Here is a 20,657-nt window from a genome sequence, read left to right on the forward strand (position 1 = left end):
ACATGGAAAGTGTTCTCTACCTGTTTGGATCCTTAGAGGACAGGTGAGGGACATTTCTGCAACCCCAGAGAGACAGCTTTTTGCATACATAATTTAAACACATCACTCCAGCATGAAAGAAGAGCAGAACTCTGCTAATTACCACTGCCTAGACCCCATGTGCGGCTTTTTCTTTAAAGCCACACTAGTTCATTATTCTGTCTTCAGCTCCCTTAAAATGATTCATTCCCCCCCTTCACTCCTGAGCAGACTCTGCAGGGAAGCTAGTATTTAAGTTTAATTTCTAGTGCCACTTGCTTTGGAGAGTTTGATGAGAGGAAGTTGGAAGAGCCTAATTTAATAATTCTGTCACGGTTTGGAGGGACACCCTCCGCCTGGACCCCAAAAAATCACTAGACAAACAAGACGTCTGGCGAGCTATAATGGTGAGCAAGGCCGGCAACCAGGAAAGCAGGGCCCACGTGCAGTGGGAGCTGTCACCCAGGGGAAGCGGCGGCCTCGAGGAGCAGAGCCGCCGGGGCGCTCGCAGTGGCACCGGCCTGGGCGCCCAGACTTGCCTCCCAACTGGAGCTGCACAGCTCGGTGCTGGACCCCGGCTGCGGGAGAGGACAGGCAGGAAGGCTGGCGCCCGCATCCCCAGGGCTGTCCCCACATCCCCAGGGCTGAGCCTGCATCCCTGGGAGCTGTCCCCACATCCCCGGAGCTGTCCCCGCACCCCCGGGAGCTGTCCCCGCATCCCCGAGCTGTCCCTGCATCCCAGGAGCTGTCCCCGCACCCCCGGGAGCTGTCCCCGCATCCCCGAGCTGTCCCCGCATCCCAGGAGCTGTCCCCGCATCCGGGAGCTGTCCCCGCACCCCAGAGCTGTCCCCGCATCCCCGAGCTGTCCCCGCCGAGGGCTCCCGCCCCACCCCGCCCCACCCCGCCCCACCCCGCCCGGGGCGCCCCCCGCCTTACCGTCCCAGCTCCGACTCCACCTCGAAGAAATCGCTCAGGGCATCCCTGTTGGAACCTTCGATCCAGTAATCCGGGACGAGGCTCCCGGCCCCCGGGGCCACGCTGGCAGTGACCGAAGAGCAGGACGAGGCGGAGCACGAGGGCACCGTGACTTTGAGCATCTTGGCGGCGGGACTCCGGAAGCCGCCACCGCCGTCGCCGCCGCCGCCGCTGCCGGAGCGAGAAGCCCCGCCGCCCGCCGCCTGCGAACGCAGGAGCCAGAGGTGGCGTCCTTGCCGCGCACGCCCACCGCCGCCGCCGCCGCCCGGGCCCTCCCGCACGCGCCGCCGGGGCCCGGGGAGGGGGAGGGGGAGGGGGAGGGGCCCGGGGAGGGGGCGCGGGGCGGGGGTGCAGGGACGCCCAGGCGCCGCGGCCCGAGCAGCCAGGCGGAGGACCGCGAGGCGCAGGCACCGTGCAGGAGAGGCGTCGCCCCCCTCGCCCCCTCCCCCTCCCCCTCCCCCACCCGGGCGGGGGCCGCGGCGGCTGGGGCCGGGGAAGCCCGGGAGCCGGAGCCGGGGCGGGAGCCGGAGCCGGGGCGGGAGCGGGAGCGGGAGCCGGAGCCGGGAGGTGCCGGGAGCCGGGGGGCCGGGCTGCGGGAGCGGCGGGCGCCGAGCGCGCGGGGAGCCCCGGGTCGCGACCACCCGGCCGGGGGCGGGGGCGGGGGCGGGGGCGGGGGCCGACGGAGGCACCTGGCGGGCGCTGGCGCTCATGGTCCCCGGAGCCCGGAGCTCGAGGCGGCGAGCCCCTCCCACCTGGCGCCAGCGAGGCAGCCGCCCCCGTCCGCCCCCCGGTCCCAGCGCGCCCCCGCAGCCGCAGCCGGGGAGGGAGCCCTGCGTGGCCGGCTCCCCCAGCGCCCTGCCGCCGGGGCCGGGGGGCCGGGGGGCCGGGGGGCCGGGGGCCGCGGGTCCTCGCTGCCCCGGCTCACCTCTGAGTGAGGTCTGCAGTTGCAGGGGCTGCTGCTGCGCGGCCGCTGGCACGGCCTCCCTTGGCGGGGGGAGCCCCGGGAGGGCCGGGGTTTGCTGCGTCTGGCTCGCGCTCAGCCTCTGAAGGCTACAACACACAGACCCAGGAATCACAGGTCCGGGAGGGCCCTGTAGAAGCCTGGAGGCAGGACCTGTCACCGTTCACGACACAGCGGACTGCTACAAAGCTCTTTCCTCTTCCAAGGAGATGTGTCCCATCACAAGCACTCCAGTGTCTGTCAACCTTCAGGCTACTCTTCGGAGTACTGCTTCATGCGTTCGTTTGTACTGCCACCCTTGTACTCTCTTCCCTGTGGATTTCAGCAAAGACAAGCAACAGTCAGTCATATTCTGTAATAAATACATATAAAAATACTTATAACATCACAACCTTATCTCTGGGTAAATGACTCTAGGCCCTTTCTTTAACCTTATCTCACAGGTGTTACTTTCAGTATTTTTTTTACATTCCTCCAACATGCAATAAACTCTTCTCACATGTCCCTATTCCTGATGACACCAATAAACACAGTCCAATATGCTCCTCTAATTTATTGATTTATTTCTGACTTCTAAGAGCTTTCATGCTATATTGGTGAACTACCAAAAAAAAAAAAAAAACCCAAAAGAACAAAAATTAACCAACCAGTGAAAGGAATAGGATCCTTGGTTGATTAGAAATGAAAAAAAATATATAAAAACTTCCTCACAGGTAATTTTATGAAGATGAGCATATGCTCAATTTACAAATGGCCTAAAACATAGCAAATATACATAGATTCATACAAATTCAGTGAAATACTGATTTGGTGAAAGACTGCAAATGCTCACACAACATTACTTTTCAGAGAATGGATTCATTAATCTTCATGTTAGAAAATCAAACTCAACTCAAAGCAAGCTATTAAAGCTGTAAAGTAAATTCTAGTCCTCATGAAGTAAGTTTCCCTTGGCTTATAGTAACTGGTGGAGGAGGGGCATGGAGTAGTTGCTAGGCCATTTTTTATTCACAGGTTTTTGAGGCAAGTTCTGAAGTAGCACTGCATGTACACATTTGCCTGTTGTGAGCAATTCTTTTACAACATAAGTTCAAAGTAAGCATATTACATTGAAAGAGATAAGTCTTTCTACTCTTGCTATTTTAGGGAACAACAGCCAGAGAAATACTTCATTATTAGCTGATGTTTCAAAAGAGGGTATCTGGCTTAATAAATCAGTTTATGTTTAGTTAAAAATAGAAGATGAAAATAAATACTATCTTTAAAACAAGTAGAACAAGATTGAATCCATGTGATTTTTCTCTCCTTACAAAACATCATCTAAAATCATCAGAAGAGCAAAGGCATATATCAACAAAAAGAAAGGGAGAAATTAAAAAAAATAAAAAAAGAAAGGGAGAAATATTATCAACCAAACCCCAGAATCTAAGAGCAGACAGACAGATGGTAACTGATTTAGAAGACAAGGTATAACTGAAACTCAGATTTATAATGGGAGAAGCCGATGAGAAAAAAATCTAATTTGTACCACAAAATTCGAGAAATGCTCAAAAATTGAATACCAGATCCTTCTAAAGTTGGAATAGAAAGTAAGACATTAGTTGAACACTTTTATAAGAAGTTCTTAGGCTTCTAGGTTTCTCTTTCACCATTCACACCAAAAACACACTTCCCAGACCCTTGGAAAAGAGAGGAGATTTATTTAATCTTTGAAAATCTTAAACAGAAAATGAAATCTGTCTTACATCACAAGATATGGATCAGACCATATTGAAAACAGGGATTCATGAAACTCTACATAACAAAATATGAGATTTCCAGGTCCACTGGGCTCCTAGAATGCATATATCAATCATATCCCCAACCATACAGGAAATTAAAGGACTCCTCACTGAGAAAACTAAGTAATCCAAGAAGAGAGGGACCTATGGGTACTGACAATTAGGATGCTCCCCCCCCACCCCAACAAAATATCCTGATTTTCCTCAACACCTTACAGTGAAGCCTATCACTGAACAGGCTTGGGGATCCAAAGCTTCTAGTTGTCTATCATTTGTCTCACTCAAACATGCATGATGAATAAGGTTCCATTCTGGTTTGGCAGAGTAGCTGGTATGACTAAACCTGCCGCACATAACGATTATAATCTCTGGATTAAATATAAAAAGAATTATTTAAATGTGCTAGAGATCCACCAAAATCAGAAAACTGAAAATGATGTAACCTTCAAAAGAAAGGAATTTCTGAATTAGATGCACATTTATTTAGCTCTTCCTCTGAGGGCTCTGCAGGCAACACAACTCTTAGTAGCTTGAGGTGTCAGAAAACAGAATTCAGGGCTGGCAGGGAGGCTAGAAATTGAGGGGGAAATTCCAGAAAGGAGGGAGCACAGTGGAAGAATCCAAAAATCTACATATAAACTGTGTTCAAATACTAGGCCAATCTCTGAACTATGCATATGTGTGGGAAACTCCAAGGAACTCAGCAGAAAGCACAAAAAGCAGTAACTGGAAGGTTGAAAAGCTGAGAAAAAATTTTAGCTGTTCCTTATCATAGTAGAGACATGGTTTGGGGTATGAGTTTCACCAAGTTTAACTGTGTTACAAGAAATACATTTTTAAAAACTCTCTTTAGGGAAAAGATAACAGAATCTAGAGTCTCTGCAAAGAATCACAGACAATCCAGTATACAATTAAAAAAAAAAATACTAGATACGTGCAGTGGTAGAAAAAGTTGAACCACAGTCGGAAGAAATATCAATCAACAGAAACCAACTCTAGGATGATTTAGATAAGTTGGTATTCATAGACAAAGGATTTGAAATAGTTATTATAAATATGTTCAAATAATTTTTTAGAAAAATAATTACAGTATGTATACATGCATAATACTATTGTAGAAATGGAAACCATTCAAAAGAAAAATTGGAAATTTAAAAGCTGAATGGGCAAATTATCTGAAATTAGAAAATAAAATCAAAGAGCTTACAGAAGAGTGCAGATTACAGCAGAAATAGTGGGCAAACCCAAAGATAGACTATGATATCTAACCTCCAAGAGAGTCTCCACTAATCATCTCCTGATAATCATGACTTTCTGGGTTCACTGACCACATTGAATCAGAGTTGACCTATGTGACAAATAGAGCATGTAGAAGTAAAGTTCTGTGACTTCCACAGTCATAAAAGCATTACAGAATCTGCCTTGATCTCTTGAATTGCTTATTCCAAGGGAAGCCAACTTCCATGGGATTCCTAAACAGCTCCATGGAGATAGTAATGTGGAGAGGAATCAACTTACTAGCCATGTGAGTCAGTCATCATAAAAGTAAATTCTCCAACCCCAATCAAACCTTCAAATGACTGCAACCCCAGCCAACATCTGACTAAAACCTAAGAGACCTGAGCTGAACCACATAATTCAGAATTTCAGATAATTCAGGATTCTGAATACACAGAAACTGTGGGAGATAAATGATTATTGCTGTTATAAATCACTAAGTTTTGGAATAATTTGTTTTGCAGCAATAGAGAATTAATAATAGCACAACTATCGAAATTATCTAATCTAGAGAACAATAACAACAGCAAGTGAAAACAAAAAATTGCGAAAAAAGTGGGAAGGGAGGGTCGAGTCTCAGTGAATTATAGGACAGTGTCAAGATATCTTACATATCACCGGGGTCCCAGGAGATTGAAAAGAACTAGAGCAGAAACCTCTTTCGAAAAAATGGCTTAAATTTCCCCAAATTTAAGTAAACAACATCAACTTATAGATTCAAGAATTTCAGAAACCCAAATAGAAGTAGAAATAAAATCACAGGGATCCCTGGGTGGCGCAGCGGTTTGGCGCCTGCCTTTGGCCCAGGGCGCGATCCTGGAGACTCAGGATCGAATCCCACATCGGGCTCCCGGTGCATGGAGCCTGCTTCTCCCTCTGCCTGTGTCTCTGCCTCTCTCTCTCTCTCTCTCTCTCTCTCTGTGACTATCATAAATAATAATAATAAAATAAAAATAAAAAAAAGAAAAGAAATAAAATCACACCATAGGCCCATTTAAGTCAAATGCCTAAAAACAATAGATTTAAAAAAAAAAAAAAAAAAAAAAACACAGTTCGAAAGCATCCCCTGTTGAGGGTATGGGGGAGAAAGAGAAAGAGAGAAGGAAGTATATTATATATTATAGGAAAGTAATAATACAAATGACAGATGATTCCTCATCAAAAATAATGTAGGCCAAAAAAAAATGGAATGGTATCTCTAAAGTTATTTAACTTTGAAGACATTTAACTACAACAAAAACAAAAACTAAAAATCCTTGTAGCTACAGAATTCCACACTAAAGGGATTTTCTTGAGGGGGGCGAGGGAAAAGGAGAGAAAGAGCATCTTAAGCAGGCTCCATGTCCAGCACAGCGCCCAAAATGGGGCTCAATCTCACAACCCGGAGATCATGACCTGAGCCAAAATCAAGTTGGACACCCGACTGAGCCACCCAGGTGCCCCTAAAGGAATATTTTTAGGCTGAAAGGAAAAAAAAAAAATGAAAACTCATATACACAGAAAGGAATGAAGATAGCAGATATGGGAAATATGTGGGAATAGAAAAAGCTCTAGTTATTATTCTCCCTTTTACTTAAAAAACAACTCATGGTTTAAAGTAAAAACTACAATATGGAACTTTGTGGGTTATAATATATAGAAGTAAAATATGATACAAAATACTACATATAAATCCTTCTATATAATAATGAGGAAGAGGTAAAATTTAGTGACGAAATGCAGATTAATGGTTATCAGAGTCCAAGGCAGGGTAGACAATTGACTGAAAATAGGTTTGAGGGGATTTGGGAGGGATAGAAAATTTTATATCATGATTTTGATGGTGATTATATGATTTTATTATGTGATTTGTCAAAACTCCTTACTTATATTTTAAAAATTGATGTATTTGTTGCATGCAAACTGTATATAATATAGCCAATTAAAAATTATAGTAACCGTGTAGCCAATTCGTTAACTTAGCTAAAATCAAAAGTCTATAAATATTAAAAAGGAAGAAGTTAAACTGTCACCATTTATAGATGATTTGATTTTTCTACACAGAAAATCCTGGGATTTGACTTAGACTACTAAAATTATTAAGTAAATTTAAAAAGGTCACAGGGTGCAAGATAAAAATAAAACAATCAATTATATTTTGAAATACTAGCAAGAAATATTTGGAAAATGGAATAGAAATATTCCATTTACAACAGAAAAAGCATAAAAATTTAATCTTCTATACCATAACCTACCAAATATTGCTAAGTGAAATGAAATAAAATCCATATAAATGTAAAGATATACTATGTTCATTGATTAAAAGACTCAATATTGTAAACATGTCAATTATCCCCTAAATTATATAGGCCAATTTTAGTAGTCTTTGTGGAAACTAAAAAGTCTACTCTAAAATGTGCAAAATACCTGGAATACAAGAACTTTTTTTTTTTTTTTAAGATTTTATTTATTTATTCATGACAGAGAGAGAGAGAAAGAGGCAGAGACACAGGCAGAGGGAGAAGCAGGCTCCATGTAGGGAGCCTGACGTGGGATTCGATCCCGGGTCTCCAGGATCACACCCCAGGCTGAAGGCGGCGCTAAACCGCTGGGCCACCAGGGCTGCCCCAAAAACAATTCTGAAAAAGAACAAAGTTGGAGGTTTCACTCTTTTGATTTCAACATTTACAATAAAGCTAAAGAAATGAAATCTGAATAGGGAGTTCACTATATACATGTGGTCAATTAATTTTCGTAAGCAGATTCAAACCAATTTAATGAGCAAAGGAAAGTCTTTTCAGTAAATGGTACTAGAACTGGATAAATATATGGGGAAAAACAAACCTCAATCTTTTCCTTGTACCACAAACAAAAATTAATTTAAGATGGATAAACCTATGCATATAAGCTAAAACTATGGCAGTACTTCTAAAAAGAAAAACTGAAGAATATCTTCAGGAATTTATAAGAGAAAAAATATCTTAGACAAGATACTGTGAGTTCTAAAGATAAAAGAAAAAAATTAAAAATTGGAATTTATTAAGTTTTAAACCTTCTACACACTGAGAGACAAAATTAAGAAAATACAAACACAAGTCACAAACTGGGAGTCAATATTCTTAATACAAATATCTGATAAAGAATTTGTCCCTGGAATACATAAAGACTTCTTAGAAATTGATACAAAGATTAAATAAAAACAATTAAAAGACTTCCGGTTTCTACTCAGGGATGTAGAGAGCTGCAAAGAGCACTGCTCCAATCTTTATAATACAACCAAAAGCCAGAACGCAAGGTCAAGATTTTCTTACCACTTCAGAGAACTGAGGTCACAGGACAACCAAGTAGTCTAAAATCTTAGGACAGAGCTTCCACAGGAAAGATGGCAGTTGCTTACCTGTGGCAAACGTAGCCACAAAATAGTAAAAATTATTTATGAAGAGTTAACAAATTGGGGGATGTTGAATGTGGGCTTAGAACAGAATGTGAACCCCCTGGGAGCAACATATGCAGGAAGAGCTCACACCTTGCAGACTTTTCCCCACAGACTCTACTGGGCACACAGAAAACTGGGTGAGAGTCCTGAAAAAGCATGCCTCATGGTGCAGATCTAGAAGAAGAGACAGCAGCTACTAGGAGGGGGTGGAAAACCAGCCATGACTGTCTCCCTTATCTCTACTATGTGAAAAAAAAAAAAAAAAAAAAAGAAATTGCATTATTCTGCAGGAAGGGGGAGGCAACAAACATTGCCATCTCGAGGCAGAGGCACAAACCCACAAGGAAGGGATCAGAAAACTTGCTCTTCCCTGAAGGGAGAGGCAGGAATGTGTCCTAAACACGAAACTACAAATGGCGAAAAGGCTAGAGTTCTTCTCAGAAAGTCACATCTCTAAAACACAGGACCTACCTAACACTAAAGTTTAATCAGAACAACAGAGAAGGTCTCCTCTGCTCCCCACCACCAAGCTAACAAGCATCAAGTAACAAGTAACAGTAGAATATTTCAAGAGCACAGATACAGGCCTACTCTGTGGCTTAGTTCAACCTAGAAGACCTAAAGCTAAGGGTGGGCAACACAGAGAAAAATGCTGAGAAAAACCAGCCCCCACCCTAAACAAAAGATATTGGTAGAGAAATACAAAACATGTTGTGCAGTGAGGCTAAGCATAGCGTAAACAAATGCAAATCCAACCAAAATCCTCACTAGATTAACTCAAACTCCCACACAAAATCCCCACAAGAAGGGAAGGCACTCCTACTTATAGACATAAAATCTGTGTACCACAGTTTCCACTGTCCAAAACAAGATGCACAACTTACAACACAAAATTATGGGGCAAACAAAGGATCAAGAAATAAACATATGGCTAAGGAACATAACTATAAACTGAACCAGACTCAGATATGATGGGCATGTTAGTTATCTAAGAAAGATCTAAAAAATATCTGAGATTATTATGTTAAAAACTCTAATGGAAAAGGTGAAAACTTTAAGATCAGTGGGAAATTTCAGCCAAGAAATGGGATCCAAGAGAAAAAAATCAAATGGAATTTTAAGAAACAAAAACCCCCACAGTAAAATAAATGAAGAAAATCTTCAACATGTATATCAACAGATATATCACTGGTTATACAACCAGTGAATTTATAGATAGATAATAGAAATTATCCAAATCGAAACACAGAATATAGTATCCAAGACCTATGGGACAATTTTATACAGTCTAACATATGCCTAAATAGAATTCCAGACGGAGAAGAAAGAAAAAGCAGGAGAAAAGTATGAGGCAGTAATAGCTATGAATTTTCCAAAATTAGTAACACACATCAAACTACAAATTCAAGAAATTTAGAGAAGAACAAGGATATAAATCAAATATTATATACATATGTAAGTACTTACATATCTGTGTATGTACATTATTAATATACCACCAATGCATATTATATTTAATCTGCTGCAAACAAAAGACAAAGAGAAAATGTGGAGGTAGTGAGAAAAAAAGACACATTACATACAAAGAAAAAAGATAAGAGTTACAATAAACTTCCTGTCAGAGAAGGAAGATGACAATAAAGTGACATCTTTTTTTCCTGTTATTTCCTTAATGGTATGTTTTCTAAAGAGTTTTATTGAAGTATAATTGACATAAAATAAACTGTAAATATTTAAAATGTACAATTTTATAAGCTTTGATATATGTATATACCTGCCAAACCATCACCACAATCAAAATAGTGAATATACTCATCACCTCCAACCCTGGTGCTCCTTTGTAATCTCTCCCTTCTATCTCGCCTTGCCACCCCCAACCCAAGTAACTACTGGTCTGCTTTTTGGTGCTATAAAGAAGTTCACATTTTCTAGGATTTTGCATAACTGAAATTACTGTATTCATTATATTTTTATCCAGCTTAATTTTTAAAGAAACTAATATAAAGATGTATTTTTAAAAATCATATAGTGTCACAAAGCTTAGTACTCTGCCTTATTTATTTCTATTTTCAATTTCCACTTCACAGAGGATAGCCTGAGTCCTGAGTCTTCGAAATTATCGTCTAAATTTCCCAGATTTCCAAACAATTGCAGAGTTCTTTTCTTTAGCTAGATGACCTGGCTTTTCTTGCCTTGTTCATCTTTCCTAACATTTTCTGGCTTTGAAATACAATGATCTCAGTATCCAACTCAAGGAATTAGTAACGAAAAAGAAATCATATGTAAAAAAGGGAAATAAACTAGAAAGAGGGGATAGGAGGGAAAACCAGTAAGATAGAAAACAAATATAGAGATACTCAGAAACCCCAAATATAGTTTTTCAAAAGGACCAATGAAATTGATGAACTTCTCTCCGCAGATCATCAACAGAAAGAGGAGACACAAGTAACCAATATTGGGATTAAAGCAGGAGAAATTACCACAAATTTGATAGAGATTTAGAAAGTCATAAGAGGATATGGAAACATGAAAATCTGGCCAGCGCTATATTTATTAAAGAAACTGAATCTCTAGTGAAAACACACACACAAACTTTAGACCCAGATGGGCTTACTGGTAAATTCTGCATTTTAAGAAAAAAGAACATCAATTTTACACAAACTACTCCAGAAAATAAAAAGAAAGATTAATTTTTAACCGACTCTTGAATTCAGGATCAGTAGGTTTATAAGAAAAACATTACAAGGAAAAAAATTTTCAGGCCAATATCACTCATGAATTAAAAAAAAAAATGTAAATCTGTATCATGACCTAGTTTGGTTTATTCCAGGAACCCAAGATTAGTTTAATATTATAAAGTCAATCATGTATCTCACCCTCTCACCCACATTAGCAGACAGAGCTAAAGAAAAATCATAAAGCCATCTCAGTAGATAGAGAAAAATGTGATAAAAGTCCAGTCCACTAATTATAAAAGCCAAAAAAGACACTGTGAAGTAGGCACAGAATCTGCAGCCAAAATCAGACAATTGTGAAATGTAAAAATTTCCCTCTGAGATCAGAAATGATGAAAACATACTCTCTACCACTACCTCTACTTTTATTCAGTATTATATAGTAGGTCTTAACCAATGTAATAAGGCAAGATTAAGAAACAAAACTAAGTGGAATAAATATTGAAAAGAAAGAAAAGACTTGTTATTACTTACAGATGATAGGATTACTTATGTTGAAAATCCAAATTTTCAATTACAAATTATTAGAATTAAAGAGTTTATAGTCAATGAATACAAAGTCATGCAAAATTCAGTATAAGACTGTGTTTCTGTATACCAGCAACAAATAATCAGAAAAGAAAGATTTAAACTGTACTATTCATCAATAAAAGTAATAAACAATTAATACACACAGAAACATGAGTGAGTCTCAAAAACATTAAGCTGAATGAAAGTAGTTAGACTCCAAAGAGTATGTATTGTATGATTCGATTTATTTGAAATTCTAGAACAAAAAGTGAAGGTAAAATGACCCACATAGACATATATCTTAGTGCTATGAATACTAAAATTTCTGGGAAGAATAACCAAGTTACCTACAAAGAAATAATAGAATTTCACTAGATTTCTCATCAGTAACAGTGGATGTACAAAGACAAAGAAGCAATCATTTCGAAGTTCAAAGAAAAAACCCAACAGGTGGCTCAGTTAGTTAAGCATCTGACTCTTGATTTTATATCAGGTCATTATTTCAGGCTTGTGAGATCAAGTCCCACCTCAGGCTCCACCTTGGGCCCTGTGTCGGGTGCCATGCTGGGCATGGAGCCTTCTTACAATACCTCCCTCCACCCACCATTTCCCCCTCTCTAAAAAAAAAAGAAAGAAAGAAAGAAAAAAATCTGATTTTAAATCTTCATGATATGACCAAGTTAACTAGCATTTCAAGTGAAGCAAAGTAACAGACACTTCTGAGTATTTAGGGAGTCAGAAGATTTATCACTCATTCTTCCTCTCAGAAATAATGACTATAGGATGAACTGCAACAAAATGCTTTATATGTAAAAGACAGTGACACAGAATACAAGAAAGAATGCTAAATGAACAAAAAACTAAGTTTTAAAAGTTATTAGTGCAAATAAAATAATGTGTGTTAATATAACACATCAGTCTAGAAGCATGAGAGGCAGCAGAGGAGAGAGGTTAGGAGCAGAAAACATAGAGGTAGACTACAAATTCCATTCTTTCCAAGCAAAGAAGAGATACTCTGATTAATCAGACATTGACAGCAAGTTATAAAGTCATTGGACATCGATAGCAAGTTATAAGGTTAATACACACTTAAAAATGTAAGGAAAAATGGGAATAATAGAAAGTGTTTATAGTCTTCAAATAACAAAGGGGAGGAAATAGGACAATGACAGTTTGATAAATAAAGGACAAAGGAATGAAAAGAAACAAAACAGTACTATAAAATATTTAAATTGGAAGTATAGTGGATGCTGTGGTGCACTGACAAGGATGCCTCCTCAAAATTAGCTCCCTCCCTGGAAGCTGCTTGCATCCACTTACTCATCCCATACTTTTTACCTCAATTTTGGACACCTCTGAAGGTCCCATAATTAAAGCTCCCTTCAGGATTGGTTGAGACCTCTGGGACAAATACATCACAGATCAATGAACTGAACTTTTTTTTTTTTTTTCTCAATCCTTTCCTTATTCCCTCATAGGCATTATTCCTGATTGCTCCCCAATACATTCTGTGCATGATTATTATCTCTGTCTTCTCTATCTCAACAAATGTATCTAAGGGCACCTGGCTTCGGACAGTTGGTGCTAAGTGGTCCAAGGAAGTGGACTTTAAAGATGGAATTTTTGTAGCCAAATCACTCACCAGCTGGTTAACAATGAAGATCCCATTAGTAGTGAATGGAGTATGGTAGCTCCTGGCATACTGTGGTAACATATTCTGATTACATATTGTTGCCTAACAAATAATTCCAAAGCTTAGTGGCTTAAAATAACTATTTGATTATTTCTCATTATTCTGTGGGCTTGGTTGGGCAGTTCTCCAGCTTCAATAAGGTCAACTGGGGTTGCAGTCATCAAGGAGCTTAATTGAGCTCATTCATATGGTTGGAAGCTTCATTCATAGGCTTCAACTGTGAGATCACCTGGAACTGGTGATCAAAACGTCTACAAGTAGGCTTTTCACAGCATGGCAGCTGGGTTCCAAGAGGGAACATCCCAAGAATAAATATTCCAAAAGAGAGGATGTGGAAACTGCTAGGTCAACTAAAGGCTAGGCCAAAGGCATCACTCATTCCACATTCTATTGATCAGAGAGCAATTAACAAGCATAAGCCAGATTCAAAGGGAGAGGAGACAGGATGTGTGACATATACATGTAGGATGCCATGGAATTGGGGTCATCTTAGGAGACTACTGTATAACTGTTAAAATTTCACTAGTGGTGAACTGAGATGGAATCATAGTAGAAGGAAAAGCAATGGTGCAATGTCTCAAATCTTTGACGGGTTTAGAAAAGTCATAATTTTTTTTAAAAGATTTTATTTATTCATGAGAGACAAACAGAGAGAGGCAGAGACACAGGCAGAGGGAGCAGCAGGCTCCCTGCAGGGAGCCTGATGTGGGACTCGATCCCAGGACCCCGGGGTCACGCCCTGAGCCAAAGGCAGACGCTCAACCACTGAGCCACCCAGGTATCCCAAGAAAAGTCATAATTATAAAGACAATGGAATCAGATGGATTTTATTGAGTGCAATCAAGCACTGGAAAAAGAAAATAAAAGGCCATGGATGATTAATCACCAATTTAAGGTAAAGTAGGAAAGAGTAGAGGGTTTCTGTGGCAGCTTTTGTTTATTTTTTTTTAATTTTTATTTATTTATGATAGTCACACAGAGAGAGAGAGAGAGGCGGAGACATAGGCAGAGAGAGAAGCAGGCTCCATGCACCAGGAGCCCGATATGGGATTCGATCCCAGGTCTCCAGGACCACGCCCTGGGCCAAAGGCAGGCGCTAAACCGCTGCGCCACCCAGGGATCCCCTGTGGCAGCTTTTGAAGAAAATCCCACCTCCTGCAATAGAACATTGGAAGAGTTGTGAATCAGGTACAGGACTTAATTATGAAGATAGCTAGTGGCAGAGAAAGAGAAATTCTCAATCCTGGAAAGTCTACTTTGCCAAGGTCAGGCCCTTTATCAAAACAAATGAGACTCTGAGTTTTGGTATGGAATCATCTTGGCTAATGCACTGGAGAAACTTGAAACAACAGACTTCCTTGACCATCTAGGCCTGCAGATGTGGCCCACCGCTCCTCCACAGTCCTTCAAGATAGTAAGCATCCCATTCAGCACCTATCCTCTCACCATCCCCCTGGTCTCCAGACTAATAACGAGGATCAAGTCACAACACAACATAACTTATCAGGGAAGTAGTGGGGCTGCTATTCCAGGAAAGGGACTATAGTCTGAGGAGCTGTAGGACACAGCTGACATGGAGTGGCACAAAGTTAGATCCTGAGATTTCTGAATCAAGGAGGTCAGAACATAAAATTGCAAAAGGAAGAATTTATGGGCATGCAAATTGCTCCTTTTGATACTGAATTTAAGCCCTCAGGTAGAAATCTGTGTGTTGAGCCACAAAGAAAATTATCAGTATTCAAAGAGACTAATCATACAGGACAAGTTTTCTTTCCAAATACAGTAAAATAAGAAACTAGCAAAAATAGCAAAAAGAGTCATGCACTTGTAAATTTTTAAAAGCCCTTCAGATAAAATTAAAATTGAAATTACAATTATAATTTAAATCCTTTATGAGTAAAAATGAAAGCACTAATTATGATAATCTGTGTAATGTAGTCACAACAGTACTCACAGAAATACAATTTTAAATGCATGTGTTAGTAAACAACAAAGATTGAAAATAAATGAGTTAAGATTATGTAACTGGTATGTTGAACTAGCAGAAATTGATAGGATGCAAACATAATACAAGTTTATTTTTTCATATCCTCTTAAATCCATTATACAGTCTTATTCTTCCCCTCTCAGATAAAATATTGAGAAAAGATCATAGCTTTCATCATTAACCTTAAACACTAAAACAAAAAAAACCCCAAAACTTCTAATACCAATTGTTTTTATTCAAATAATTAAGCTGTCCATTTTAGTGAAATAGTCTACACTGGGAATTTAGTTAATCCTTCATTTTTCCCCTCCTCCCAGCTCAGGTTCATTTCAGGCTGAAATTCAGCTGAAATTCAGACGGTAGGATGTGTGTGGGAATTTCTGTCCTTGCTCTTTCAGTTCCTCCTCACTCAAAGCCACACTTTAAGCTGTGTGATATTAGGACCCTCCAAGGTTGGAGTTGGGCAGAATCGGAGATGGCATAAGGGGGTAGAAGGGAATAAAGGCCTGACACAACATAATGTAACCTACCAGGGGAGTACTGGGGCTGCTATTCCAGGAAAGGAGGGGTGTTGTGATGTGGTGAGAGTGCTCTCTGGGTTTGCTGATTTTTACTGCTGGCTTCATGGGGTATTTTGGTGGCTTATAATTTATAGAGATGTCTTCACCAGAACATCCAACTGTAGCTCTCTCGATGTGAGCAGAGCTTTGCTTCCGGCCTACCACTTAAGATTTTGCTCTCACATTCAGTATCTAATGTTTCCTCCAGCCTCTTTTTGGTCCGTTCATCCCAACTGCTCCCATTTTTATGAGAGCATCTGGTCTAGGAAAACACATGCCTCTCTTCAGCCATAGTGGAAGCCGGCACCTCTCTTTGCTCTTCCCCAGGAAGATAGCTCTAGCCACATACTTTCTGTTTTTATTTTCTGTAAATGCAGACCAAAAACTGCCTCATCAAACACCAGGGGCAATACGCGAAGGCAAGGATATACAATTCTATAAGAAGGTCTCTTGAAGTCCCTCTAGCTTGTCCAGAGGTCAGGAGTAACATTGCTGCCACTCGTTCACCCCACACACTAAATGTGAAGGGAAGTATGGCTGGACAATGTCACCAAGTGACAACATTCCTCACAATATCTTCTTTTCCCTGGCTCTCCAACCTCAATCCTTTTATTCCCCTTAAGTTGGGTTTAGGGCCAACGGTCACAAAACTGCTTTTCAGCTAGTTCTTCTGTCAATTGTACACAGGTGAATTATCCCTTCATTTAGAAATATAGGGCTTCTTGTCCCCTATTATTTTGCTTTTGGCCTTTGGGTTTCAGACAAAATGAGACAATAAATATCTGATTTACTCATCTTGTTACACATATAACTTAAGAAACAAGACTACAAATAGACCCCCCAAAAGTTAAAAGAATTAATAAATATAAACAGTTATTGACTAAATACAATGAAAAGATTAAGTACAGTAAGTGAAACCAAAAGTTTATCTTTGGAAAATCCCATTAAATTAACATCTTGCAATTCTATTGAAAAGAAAATTAGAAAAGACCAGCAACCAACATTATCAGTGGAACAAGAACATAATATTACATTAAATAGGGTAAGAATTATAAGAAAATATTATGGTTATCCTTATGCCACATATTATCACTTCACAGAAAAGTACATATTATTATAATTAATTCAAAAAGTATAAAAATAGGAATAGAAGTATTATTAGTAATAAAGAAATGAACAAGGCAATTAAAATCTATTCTTTGAAGGACTTCAGGTCCAGGTAATTTAATAGAAGAACTCTATCAGACTTTAAATAGCTGATATTTTCTACATTATACATAAACTGTTCCAGAGCATTAAAAAAAATATGAAAGTGGGGCAGACCCAGTGGCACAGCAGTTTAGCACCGCCTGTAGCCCGGGGTGTGATCCTGGAGACCCGGGATCGAGTCCCACGTTGGGCTCCCTGCATGGAGCCTGCTTCTCCCTCTGCCTGTGTCTCTGCCTGCCTCTCTCTCTCTCTCTCTCTCTCTCTCTGTGTCTCTATGAATACATAAAATCTTAAAAAAAATATGAAAGTGCTGTTAAGTCATCCTATGAGAACAGCAATTCTCTACTATCAACAAAGGAAAAAGTGTATAAAAAAGAGAAATGTAATCCAACTTCTTCTCATGAGCATGGATATCATAATCCTGAAGTAAATATTAATATTCTAAACCCAGCAGAAAATTTAAGAATACATCATAAACAAACAGAAGTCATCTCTTAGGTATTTGCCAAAATCAGATAAAAGTTGCTTCCTGGATGTATGTGTGTGTGATCAAGAGGTAGAAATTTCAGTACATTAAGAGATTCAGAAATTAGAATATTACTCCACCGACCACTTATTCTATAACCAACACATTACACAAATTCAGATACTGTCACCCTTATTTCAGTCTTTTGCCTGTGAAATTGTTTCTTTTTTTCATGTATCTGAACTAATATTAACCCCTTTCCTCTGCACTTTATGTGAGGTAGACAGATCTCTGTCCAACCTCTTCTGGTACAGCTGTGACTGGCACAAAGCCTAACCAGTTCTCTCTATTACCGTATTCACACTGTATTATAGGGTCATTCCTCTCTGTTCATTGGTAGAAATGAGAGGAAAAATCTTGAAATGTATGCTTATAAGGAAATGTCTAACAAAGGTTTCCCAGAACACCTGGTTAAATATTAGGACATAAAAATATAAATCATTATTAGCAGATTAAGGAAAAAATCCATTTGATTATATTCAATGTTCTTTAATAATTCAAGAAATTAGCAAACAAAAACTAAAAGGAAATATCCCCTGTTAATAAAGGGTGCTTAAAAAAATAAATAAAGGGTGCTTATATGAAATCTAAGAAAATATCATGCCTTATGGCAAAATATGAGAAGCATTGTAACTAAAGACACACAAAAAAGGATAGCTGTTACAGTAATGATGTGTAATGAAGGCATAGGAGAAAGAAATATAAAGCTAGCACATTTCTTTTTATAAGCAATACCCAGTGGAAAAAATAGATCTCATCAAAAAACATAAAATACCTGGAAAACAAAATCCAAAAGACTGTATGTGTATCTATTTATCTATCTAATCTCCTCTTTCATAATATGAAAAAGAAGATGCCCCAGGAGAGCAAAAACCATCTGAAAGACTATCAATGAACAAGACTTCTAAAGAAATACAAATACATGTGGTGAGGTTTATTCTAATTAAAACTGGAGATTTTGGGAACAGGGAAACAAGTCAATAAAACTGAATAGGTACATAAACAGACTCACACATATATGACTTCATGATTAGTTTGTCCTTTTAATCAGTGGGAAAAATTATATATTTACTAATTTGTAGAAAAGTAGCTATCATATGAAATAATAAAGCAAGATACTATTCATTCCTCATGTTATTTACTAAAACAAATTCTAGATAGTTTAAAGCACTAAACATTAAGCAAAAATGTCTATGTGTCAGAGGTAAAATACAGAATACTTTTCAACTGTTGGGGTAGCAAAGGTCCTCTCAAGTGAGACCCTCAACCCAGAAACCAAGTATACGTGACAGATTTCTCTCAAAAAACTTTAAAAAGTTTTTTAAAAAGGGGGGACTTAAAAAATATAAAATACATGTGGTGGAAATAAATTACTGTAACACATTTAGCAGACAGGGTATTAATAACCGGAATGTATAAGGATGATTATAAATAATTCAGTAAAAGGCAAACAATTCAACACTAAAATGAGTAAGGATGCCAGATGGCAATTCTCAAAAAGAGAACAAAATGGCCAGTAAATATAAAGGATAGTCAGTCTCACTGGCAATCATGTGTGTGTAAGTTGTGTGTGTGGTTTTTCACTTATCAGATGGTATAAACTGTCAAATGTGAGAGAGTTTCAGGGAAACTGACACATTCAGATGAAGCAGAGGAAAATCTAAAGTCTTTTGAGAAGGTAATTAGGAAATATATTTTTTAAATCTTAAATCCCTTTAGGCTAGCAATTCTACTTCTAGAAACACATTTTCAAAAAATACTTTCTCAAGTAACCAATGATATATTCAATAACCTTATTGCCTGTATTAATGTAAAACTGGAAACAATGAAATGCCCATCGATAGGAAAGTTGTGTATGGCACATAAAAAGAATGACTTCTAAACATACATATACATATATGTAACATATATACATACAAGTTCAAATAGTAGGGTTTGACTCCCTTTGTGTTAAAAATTAGAAAGCAGGGACGCCTGGGTGGCTCAGTGGTTGAGCATCTGCCTTCGGCTCAGGTTGTGACCCCACAGTGGTCCCGGGATCAAGTCCCACATCAGGCTCTCTGCAGGGAGCCTGCTTCTCCCTCTGCCTGTGTCTCTGCCTCTCTCTCCATGTCTCTCATGAATAGATAAAATATTTTTAAAAATTAGAAAGCAAATACACACACACACACACACACACAAATGCACAGGCAAGGACAGAAGGATGCCTGCAGACTCCTGACAGTGGTACCACCTTGGAAAGGAAAGTAGGAGCAGCACACTAGAAGGGTCATTTCAGGGTTTGCTCTTAATACTTCTGAATTTTAAAAACTTTTTACCATGAGAATATATTCATGAATTGGTAATTAAAAAAACAAAACAATTAGAGCAGTGAAGTAGCAAATGATTTTCCTTTTTGGTCCCTGGCCACATCTATTTGTAATGAACAAGCTGACCTCAATTTGGTCACTCCATTCATTTTGGCCATTTATTAGTTATGCTTTGAGACAGGGACAAATTTTCAGTGCATGTAGAGGAAGAGCAGCAGCATATTTCTCAAAGCAGATTATTCACCATCACCGTCATCTCAAAAGCCTTCATTTTAGATATGTATTACCTACCTTCCACACTTCCCCCCAGTGGAATTTAGAATTTTCCTTCCTGAAACTTCTAGTTGCTAAGCAACATTTTCCTTCTTTGTGGGGCTGGGTTGCCATATTAACTTTTCATCAGCTTGATCTTTCTCTTTTCTTCCTTATCATCACAGACACACAAATAGACACATGCACACACACACAAGAGTTTTCTAGAGTACTTCCATATTCACAATGTTTATTCATTTATGAATAAGAAATTAAAGTCTTTACTTTTATTATTGTTGTAAACTCATAACCAAAAGAATGAATAAAGAATTCCCTTTCCCTCTTCTAAAAGGACAGACCTCAGAGATTGCTTTCCAAAGACTGAGAAAAGGATTGGTTTGGGAATTAGAGTTTGGGGATGGAGTTCTAGGTCTAGTTGGTCTAACCT

General features: G+C 39.4%; 1 protein-coding gene across 4 annotated transcripts in view; it reads right to left on the reverse strand.

The window, feature by feature from the left end:
- Positions 1–20,295, reverse strand: part of CAMK4 (calcium/calmodulin dependent protein kinase IV) — a 214,252-nt gene extending 193,957 nt beyond the window's left edge. For 3 of the 4 annotated variants that reach the window (XR_012012479.1, XR_012012475.1, XM_072787969.1), the window contains exons 1-2: positions 1,683–1,704; positions 955–1,196 (exon numbers count right to left, since the gene is read on the reverse strand). Coding sequence is in view for 2 of the 4 variants with exons in the window: in XM_072787969.1 (XP_072644070.1) it covers positions 955–1,196; positions 1,683–1,703 (263 nt within the window). In the remaining 2 variants the exon portion in view is untranslated. Of the gene's footprint in view, positions 1–954; positions 1,197–1,682; positions 1,705–1,918; positions 2,267–20,248 lie in introns of those variants that run through there. The other variant, XM_072787984.1, reaches the window with a different exon arrangement.
- Positions 20,296–20,657: the final 362 nt, after the last annotated feature.

The sequence above is a fragment of the Canis lupus genome, chromosome 2 (genome assembly GCF_048164855.1).
Source record: "Canis lupus baileyi chromosome 2, mCanLup2.hap1, whole genome shotgun sequence".
In the NCBI taxonomy this organism is placed as follows: Eukaryota; Metazoa; Chordata; class Mammalia; order Carnivora; family Canidae; genus Canis; species Canis lupus.